This window comes from Protopterus annectens, chromosome 9.part0 (assembly GCF_019279795.1).
Source record: "Protopterus annectens isolate FY-2018-M chromosome 9.part0, PAN1.0, whole genome shotgun sequence".
In the NCBI taxonomy this organism is placed as follows: Eukaryota; Metazoa; Chordata; order Ceratodontiformes; family Protopteridae; genus Protopterus; species Protopterus annectens.
The window spans coordinates 1,311,454,489-1,311,464,890 of record NC_056743.1 but is presented as its reverse complement, the minus strand read 5'-3'; the positions used below and the strand labels follow the sequence as shown (position 1 = coordinate 1,311,464,890).

The 10,402-nt window shown below is 37.2% G+C and overlaps 1 protein-coding gene across 2 annotated transcripts in view; it reads right to left on the bottom strand.

Moving 5' to 3' along the window:
- Positions 1-282: 282 nt before the first annotated feature.
- LOC122810944 (prosaposin-like) overlaps positions 283-10,402 on the bottom strand; it is a 101,744-nt gene continuing 91,624 nt past the window's right edge. For both annotated transcript variants that reach the window (XM_044082472.1, XM_044082473.1), the window contains exons 6-8: positions 9,337-9,417; positions 6,638-6,748; positions 283-427 (exon numbers count right to left, since the gene is read on the bottom strand). In XM_044082472.1, the coding sequence (XP_043938407.1) occupies positions 386-427; positions 6,638-6,748; positions 9,337-9,417 (234 nt within the window). In that variant the 3' untranslated portion in view covers positions 283-385. The remainder of the gene's footprint in view (positions 428-6,637; positions 6,749-9,336; positions 9,418-10,402) is intronic.

Sequence of the window (10,402 nt, the reverse complement as noted above, 5' to 3'; positions counted from 1 at the left end):
TAAAGGTTTAACTTTGTTACTGACATTAAGAAAAAAAAAGAAAGAAAGCCAGTTTAAAATGTACATTTTTGCCAAAATTCATCATTGATATAATACTGTTACATTTTTTAATAATGCATAATCTGCACAAACCGAACTAAGGACAAGGCAGCTGGCCTTAGCAGCTAAAGTCGCGATGCGTGCAGACAGCAGGGATATGATATAATGCTTATATGGCATTGCAATGTACATTGTGTTAAACTGATGTCATTTTTTCAACAAAAAGCTTATTTTTATATAACCACAGAAAACTGGCCCCAATAAGCTGCAGATGTGCACTTATATAAAAGCTGTAGCCTCTATGTGCAGCACACAGGTTCCTGTGCTTCTTTTTCTTCATGATCAGCTAGAGATACTGCCAGACTTGCTTTGCACAGTACATTACAGCCTGAAAAATAAGCAGAAATGGTGGATATTAATTAGGACATTCCATAAGAGAATAAAAAAAAATATGCAAGTACTTAGTTTATTTCTTGAACGAGTAATTTGTGAGTTTACACTGCTGTGAAGTTTGATAAAAATAAAGAATCTGAAAAATGAAACAAATAATATTTTTGGTTATCCCTAACAAACACCCACCAGATTAGAAACACTTAATAAGTTATGAATGACCGAAATAGTTGCTATTGATTAAATGCTAAGCTATAAATGTAGTCATAAGTGTTATATCAAAAAGAAAGCCATACATCTATATACAGTCATATCTTTAATGTGCATTTCAGCAGGTTTTTAGGTTATGTTATCAGAACACACATCAAGGAAGAACAGAATGTTCAACATTTGCTGTTGTCCTGCATTTTCAATTTTTTTTACATAACACTTGGACTCAAAGTTACAAGTTTCACAATTACAATAGAAGCCTGTGACTCTGTAAGTGCCACCTATGTAAGCCAATCTTGCTTTACTGCAGTTAATAAACTTAAAAGAAGTCAACAGACTTTGATGAAATGGGGTCAAGACTACACAGGGGGCTTTGCATCTTCCCCTCCTCCTCTTAACCATCATAGCCTACTCTGAGGTCACATAACTTAACGGTAAAACATTTTCACATCAATTTTTTAATCACTTAGAGTGCTCAAGCAGACTTCATTTAAAAGTTTGTTACTAACAAAAACAGAAGGCAAGGTCAATATAAATCTGTAAAATGATTGAAATGATGCTGACAGATTAGAAACAAATGTATGAACCATATTTTTTCGGCAGCCACCTGCAAGAGGGAGATATGGACATTAAGTTCAGATGGCACAGATCTAATTCCAAAGTTTGTTAAACAAATCATAACTCTGTTTTTTTTTTTTCTTTCCATTAATATAATCTCTGTCATCATCAAAGAATCAGACAGTTTTCAAATGCATAGCATAATGTCATTTATTTATTTATTATTTATTAACATTTATTGACCGGGCTAGTCTAACTGGATATATGTCCATTTTCAGTAGAGGCCCGAGGAGAAAAGCTCCGAGTCATTACAAAGAAATAAAGAAAAAAAAAAAAAATATATATATATATATAGATATATATATATATATATATATATATATATATATATATATATATACAAAATAGTCCACCAGAACAGTTGAAATATATATAAAAAAATAATTACATAGTCCATCATATACAGAAAAAATTATAATGACAGTATACAATTGATTGGCAGCAATAATTATAAATAAATCCTCTACTACTATTTAGGAAAGTAGATATATATATATATATATATATATATATATATATATATATATATATATATATATATACATACACACACACACATATATATATATATATATATATATATATATATATACATACACACATACATATATATATGTGTATGTATATAAATATAAATATATATAGATACATACATATACATATAAATACACACACTTAAATATGTGAGTATATAGAGGAAAGAAAGAAAAAGAGGAAAGAAAAAAACACAAAATAGGACACAAAAAATTCACAAAGCACAGTGGGAGTTAGAAGAGAAAAAAATGTTTAATCATGTCATATATAGAAGGTAGAGAAATATCTGCAAAAAGAAGTAGATTAGGGAATAAAAAAAAGAAGATGCAAGTATCAGTCTGGCTTGGAGCAAGGGCAAAGCCATTTGGTTTTAATGAAGTTTTTCAGTTTTTTCTTAAAAAGGTTGGTGGAGGTAAGTGATGTTATTTCAGTTGGAAGTTTGTTCCAAATATTGCCAACTGCATTTGAGAATAGGCAGTCCCTAGATTTATTAAAGGATTTAGTGGTGGCAACTTGTAGCTTTTTAGGAGATCTTAGGGTAGGAAGGTTTTTATAAGAATTAACTAGGCTATATAGTATGGGAGTAATTGTGGGATGATGTAAAATCTTGTGAATAAAAATGAGTTGCTGGTAAGCTAGTTGGTTTTGTACTTCCAGCCATCCTAGAAGTTTAAGATTAAGGCAATGGTGAATACGGAAAGGGGCGCTGGTGGCAAATTTGGCTATGTTGTTGTAGGCTGTTGCTAGTTTATTTAGGTTGCTTTGGGATAGATTCGTATAGATAGGGGAGGCATAGAGTAGGGTGGAGATGAGGTGGGTTTGGGCAATAGAGATCTTTGCTGACTCTGTAAGAAATGGTCTGATTCTGTAGAGGAATCCAAGTTTTCTATTTACTGATTTAATAGTTGAGTTAATGTGTGTGTCAAAGTTGAGATGGTTATCTATTATTACCCCAAGGAGTTTTGTGGTAGTTTCAGGGGCTATTTCTGTGCCATCGTTAGATTTCACTATGAAATTGATTGAGGGGGACTTCTGTGTGGGAGTAAATTGTAGTCATTTAGTTTTTTTGGGGTTGAGGAGGAGACATCTTCGATGGAACCAATTTTCAACTACAGTAAAGACTGTTTGTGTGCTAGTATGTAATTTTGCAGGGGAAGATGCGGCACATATCAAAGTTGAATCATCTGCATATTGTATGCATGTAGTTTGGGGAAGGGAGGTTTTTAGATCATTAATGAAAATTGTGAAAAGGGGAGGTCCAAGAATGGATCCTTGAGGGACACCAAGGGTGATAGGAAGCTGAGAAGATAGATTGTTTTCCCACAGGACAGCTTGTTTTCTGTTTTCTAGGTAGGATTGGAACCATTTTATTAGTTGATGATCAAGGGAGAGTGATTCAAGTATACTTATCAATAGTTGGTGATTAACCATGTCAAAGGCCTTTGAGAGGTCTAAGAAGAGTGCAGAAGATAGAAGGTTTGAATTCCTGTTTTTATTAATGCAGTCTGTAAAGGCTAGAAGAGCTGTAGTAGTACTATGGTGTGGCCTGAAACCGTGTTGGCAGTCAACTAGTAGGTTGTTTTGTAGGAGGTACTGAAGTAATTGCCTGTGAATACATCTCTCCATAATTTTTGCAAGGGGAGAGAAAAGGGCTATTGGGCGGAAGTTTGATAATTCATTTGAGGTACCTCCCTTATGCAGAGGGATGATATAGGAGATTTTCCAGATGGATGGTACATAAGATTCAAAGATAGTTCTGTTTATTAGAATAGAAACAGGGTAGGCAAGTACACCAGCTGCAATTTGCAGGAATTCAGGTGGGAGAAGGTCTGCTGATGGAGTACATGGTTTAAGTTTAAGAAGCAAGAAGTGTATTAAAGATGTTTGAATAGGTTGAAGGTTAAAAGACTGGGGTAAGTTGGTTGGTGTGGGAAATTTAGTATTGTTAATAGTAGGTAAGGTAGTTGCTAGAGACTGAACTGTTTCAGAGAAAAAGTTATTAAAGGTGTTGGCAATTTGGTCGTGAGGGGTTTGGCTTAGGTTAGAGGGGGTAGGTGTTTTGGATTGTCCTGGGGGAGCGATTTGTTGATACCTGACCAGAACTTTTGAGGATTGTTTTATTGGTTTTGTTGAATTTTGAGGTAGTAGTTTTTTTTGTCCATGATTATGGATATTTTAGTGGTGTTACAAATTTGTTTAAACTTTAGGTGATCAGTTGGGTCTTTAGTTTTTCTCCATTTGGACCAGAGTTTGTTTCTTAATCGTACGTTTAGCCTTGTATCCTTAGACAGCCAGGGGGCTGGTTTATTTTTTGTTCTAACAGTACAAGTGGGAGCATGGTGCTCAAGGATCTTTAAAAATGTTTTGTTAAAGTATGAAACGGCTTTGTCAAGAGGTAGGTATTTGAGAGGAGACCAATTGCATGCTTTGAGTTCAGCCTGAAAATTACTAGGGTTGAAATATTTTTTGTTTCTGGTAGTTTTAAAAGCTATTGGATTATGAATGTGAGTCGTTTGTCTAGAGATGTAGGTAAGAGAATGGTTACTAATATTGTCTGGGAGTATACCTGTTTGATAAGTATGGGGGTCACTATTCACTAGTATCAAATCTAATATAGTTTGTTTTTTGCTAGGCTTGTGGGATCTGGTAGGGAAGGAAATGGTTTGGTGGAAGCCAAAGAGGTTTATATGTGTAGTTGGAGTAGCAGAGGTACAGCTATTCCAATCAATATTAAAGTCACCAAGGAGTATAGTTTCTTGTGGTAGGGACATGGACAGCCAGCTTAGTGTTTTTTCTAAAGTACTGATATTGTTCCCAGGGGGAATGTAAGAGCAGATAATGTATATTGATTCCTTAGCATTAATTTGGAGCTTTGATGCTAAAAATTCTGCATTGTTAGGTGGTGGGGGATATAAATCTAATGATGTGACCTTCAGCTGAGATTTGAACAGTATTGCTACTCCACCTCCCTTTTTATTTAGCCGGTCTAATCTGAGAATGTTGTAGCCAAGGGTGAGAATGTCATTGTCTTTAGTTGTGGGTTTGAGCCATGTTTCAGTAGGGCATAAAATGTCAAAGGAATAGATGTCTAATAGGGCATGTAGCTGGGATATTTTGTTATTAACACTTCTTATATTGAGGTGACCTATAAGTAAAGAGTTTAGATTTTTTGTGACATTGAGGGGAGTGGTAGTAGAGGCTGAAAGAGTATTTGGAGTTGTGGTGTTAGGACCAGGGTTTGGGTGGATATCACCGTGTAGTAGTAAGAAGTTTTGAGGTTTGCATTTTAGTTTGAACATTTTACAGAGAGAAAGGTGTCCTTTTTTCATTTGGAGATACTTTATATGGGTTAGTCTATGAAAGTGTGGTAGAATTAAGGATGAAGAAGAAGTTATGTTACAGTGTGTTAGGGAGGTGATAGGAGAGAGAGGGTTTGTTTGTCTTGGGAGGTGAAGAAATGTAGCAAAAGCTGGGTATTCATGGGAAGTTAGGCAATGAGATATAAGTAATGAGGTGAGGCCAATGGATAGGAACAGAATGTTTAGGTGAAGAGGCCTACAATAGTTATACATAGTGGGAGGTGAAGGGTGGAGGAGGCTAGGCAAAATGGAAGAGGAAACTAAAGAGAAGTTGTGATTTGTGGAGGGATTGAGGGACAAGGTGGGTGTGGAGAGGTAAGGCTAACTAAAAAAGGAGCCAAAGTTTGTTAATTGATATAGAGTTGTGAAGTGATGTAAATGGTAGATTAGGGTTGAGGATATGACTAAGGAAGTATAGGTCAGGTGCTCTGGGGATAGAGCCAAATGAAGCCAAAAGTTTGTTAATAGATATAGAGTTTTGAGAATATGTAATTGGTGGATTAGGGTTGGGGGTGTGGCTCAGGAAGTATAAACTCAGGTGTACTGGGGCTAGGTGGGATTTGGGTGTAGGGGGCGGACTGAGCCCGCAGGGTGAATGGAGCGGGTAGAAACAAGAAAGGTGTTTGCCATATAGAAAAAACAATCAGTCAGTGAAAAATGCTTAATTCTAGAGGGAGAGATTTGTTTACCGGTCTGGATAGCGTCAGGAGATGCTATCGTGGAGGCAGTAAGAGACAAAATTATGCAGGAGAAATGCTATAATGGAGGCAGTAAGATATAAAATCAATTTACTACGGGAAATGATAGTAGAAATAAGAGGGGAAAGGTCTGGGCAGTGGGAAATTGCCTTATGGAGGTGGTAGGAAAATGATATCCTTGAGAATCCTGAGAGTCTGGTACTAAAAACACTGTACTATGAGGAACACCTTAACTGGGATAGGGGAGACACTGCATTGCAGGCAATATGCTAGAAAGTGTACAGAGAGAGAGGGGACAGAGGGCTGAGAGGGGGATATGGCTGCTGGCTAGCCTAGGTTTGGAAGTGTGCCTTATTCTGCTAGAAAGTAGTAGTTACAGTAAACACATAGTAGCCAAGTTTGTAGGAAAAATTACATACTTTCTGACTTCCTTTCTTGGAAAGGTACAGAGATAACAGGAGGTAGATGAGGCAGTAGGAGATTATTACTGGGTTCCTTTACTTCAAGCAGTGTATTTAGCTTCCTAGTTCAGGGTGTGCAAGGTTGAGGAGCTTGGAACTTTGGAGTAGAGAGAAAGAGAGCAAATGGATTCACTAGAAACCAGGGGTGCACAGCAGTCAAGAGAAAAATGCAGATACATGTGTACCAAAATTTATTTGAAAACTGTTATTACTTCATCTGCGATATTGCTACAGTACATGTTTGATCACAAGTTATTTCTTCTTCATGCTTGTAATGATGAGACAAGACCTAAGCTCTACAGTTAACTAAGTAAGTGAATTATCTTACATTACACTTCCTTGCAGTCTCCTTGTTGGTGCACCAGTACAGTGGTCCCTCCTTGCACATGTTCTCCTGCAGAAAGGGGACAGGCTGGGCTGGAACACATGCCTCTATTTCCTGTGGGATTGCAAGCAGTGTCAATTAATGTTACAGCATGTATATTTATCAGCTACTGCAATATACATATATATATAGAGTACAGTCTAGAGGTGTGTGGAAATACTACCACAGTGGATTATTTATACTGTTCTCCATGCTTGTTGCTTGGTTTCCAAACATACCTCTTCATAGATTCTTTACATAACCCTACTAAAATCATTGCATTGCATTTAGGCCTGCTCAATGTTTATAGGAGCATCTTTCAGTGGTGTTGCTGCTGTACAATGTTTTCTTGACATATTTTAAGTGCTTGAGATCGCAGATTGACATAATGGTCATGGTGTTTATCTCACAGCTACAACGTACAGAGTTTAATTTGCCCTGTCACTGTATGATTATTGCAGACTAATTATCTAGATTTAAAGAGAAGGCTTGGCTTAATGGTTAAGGTCTTTGCCTCACAGATATAAGATACAGGGGTTGAATCTAACCTTTAGTTATCAGCTAGGCTTGTAATAGTCTGCAAACTGATAGTGTATTATTTTTCACTGCGAAATTCCTACTAGAATAACCCCACCCCCCAGATATTAGCAGGGAGCAGGTCATGGCAGCATTCACTAAGGCCAAAAACATAGCCTCAGTGGGCTCATACAATATCCTGGGTTGCTTCCTAAATAGCTTGAAACATGACCTATCAGTACCACTTGAATCAGTTTTTAACTATAGCCTCAAAACAGGCTACATTCAACTTGAATGGAGGACTGCAACAGTTATCCCTCTTCACAAGAGTGGACCTTTAACCAACTCTAGAAACTACAGACCCATTAACCTGACTAGTCTAATTTGCAAAGCCATGAAACAAATGTTCATGCAAATGGTCAACAAAGACATTGTCAGCCTATAGACACTGGACCCATTCCAGCCTGGTTTTGTCAAATGAGGGTCATACCTACTTAACCTAGTAGACTTCTTTGAGAGGGTAACTACAGGAAAGGATGTGAGGGAAAAATGGTGCATACCTCCTACTTGGACCTGGCTAAGGAATTCAATATAACATTCCACTCAGTTTGTTTTGACAAACTCACCAAACTGGGAATAAATCCCTATATCACTCATTAGATTGTCAGCTGGCTCACAGATAAGACCCAAAAAGTCAGGACTGGTGACGCCACCTCCACCAAGTGACCAGTCACCAGCAAAGTACTTCAGGGCTCAGTGTTAGGCCCACTCCTGTTTGGCATCTTCTTCTCAGAGGTCAAGGCTAATGTTAAGGCCTCTGGCTCACTATGTTTACAGATGATTGTAAATTGGGAGTTATCATAGATTCACCCCACAACTGTAATATCATGCAAGAGCATCTAACACAGACAAATGACTGGTGACAAAACCACAGATACTCAATGACAAAACAAAAAAATGCATCATGGTGCCTTTTGGAAAAATGTTTACCTAGCTTAGTTGTTCCATCAAAAAGACACAGCTAAGAGTTAACCTAGTAGTTAGGGATCTGGGAACATATGTAAATAGTAATCTGGCCTTTGGTCAACATGTAGCCAAGGTACTAAGAAAAATCATTCTATGTCACCCAGCTTATAAGTAAGAGAGCTGCATCCATTTCCAAGGAAGATATAGTGTCATTCTACTTGGCCCTTATCAGACTCATCATTGAGTAAAATGCCACCGTCAGCATGTACCTGACCAGCATATGCAACAGTTGGGATGCCCACAAAGGTTCCTCAGCAAGAGAATCCAGGCTATTAATACACTGTCCTATACAGATCACTCTAAAGCCTATCTCTGTACGCAGTATCCTACAGGTTACTGAGAGGCTATCTATGCCTGGCATATACGGCATCCACAGATACAGTCCTGATGGACCTTTTGCACATCCACAAAATGAATAGCATCAGAAAAAGTAGATCCAAGGATTTAAACATACATAGAACTTGCTGGCAAGACAAATATGGTTTTCGTATAATCTCCACTCTTTGAAATAGGTGCTCTGTCCACATGAAGTAGAGTCCCTCCCTAACCCTATTCAAACATAACCTTGACCATTAATTTTCCTCCAGTCTGGCACCCATGTCTCTGATAAACAGAGGCCAACAGTAAGTATTCCCTATCTAAGATACCCCCCTACTAAGTCTTTAGCAACCTTCTAACTGACCTATCCTTCTGAATAGATACCCATGTTACATGGGGATACAATTGGGTTTGGTTGCACAACAAGGCTTATAAAGGCCCTGGTGGTCATTAACCTAGTATATACCTATCAACCTATTAGTCTTTTTGGAGCCTATAATTCCCATGTACCATTTCCTTGCATTCTATATTAATGATGGCACCTACACAATATTTACTCCAAATCTTTACTTCTTTTCACGTACCCCTTTTCAATTCTTTTTTCAGAACCTGAATGCTACCTCATGCACTACAAATTCTTTGCTGACCCATTACACTACTAACTCTGCTTTCTTTATTGACGCTGCATACAGTACGGCTCCTTTATACAGCCTATAAACTATAACTACTTCTAGCATTGAATGTAAACGTCTTTCATGATGCCAGTTTTAAATAAAAAAAAAATCAAATGCATTGCCACTTACCTGGCAAAAGGTCTCTTGGTCCCAGGCCTTATTCATCATGCTCAACAGTCTAGATTTGTATACAGTCAGAAAGCTGTCACACTGCCAAAAAACAAATAAAAAATCTAAAAGAGAAGCTAAAAGCTTGATAACAGCTTCATCAAGAATAATATACTGACAATGCTCAGCCAGTATTACATGCTAATAACAGATATTGTTATACATATCATTTATTAGTAAAGTAAGCAAAGTTCATCTGTTTATATTTTATCTTCCACACTAGCCCCAAAATACAGTAAACATGGCATGCTGGGTATTCGCATGATGACAGACTTCAGCTAAGAATACTGACTGTTTACTTTTTTTACACCTCACTTTAGCAGGTGTTCCTTGGAAACATTTTCTAAGGTATGCTATTATGGCTTGTACTCACTTGGTCATATCATAATATCAAGCATTACAGTTGCTTGAAACAGCCTGAGGTGATAATGGTTGTGGTTGCAGGACAGCTTTTCATTGCCTGTGAATTATCATTCTTTTTTGAGGTGTAATAATCTTGGAATAACAATAATGAAGTAAGAGGGATGTGAGGTTAAGGTTACTACATAGGGGTAAAGAAGTATTTAGAGAAATTCCAAAGTGTATTGGATAAATACTTGTGGAACAGGTTGCATCTCAGAGTAAGCAATCATAAATTATATCTACCAATCAAACTGGGAAGGGAAAGTTTCCACAATTTAAAGAGACGTAATCTAGAAGTATAGATAAGCCACTGTATTCAATCCAGAGGATAACCTGATCCTTATATTTACATTTAGAACATATACTGATTAATTAGGATGTGAGGATGAAAGAGTGGATGACAAGAAACAAAGTATAGAATCCAGGAGGATGGGAAGCCTAGGTGGAAGATAATGTTTTAGAATAGCCAAAAATATATTAGTAAGTTGTTGCATAGCAAAATTTGGAATTCAAGTCACTTCCAAACACAGGGTCACTGGGTAAGATAATTAAACGGGGCACATTATATAGTCATATTTAATGGCACACACAGTCCAACCATGTTGAGTTTAATAATTTAACTAAA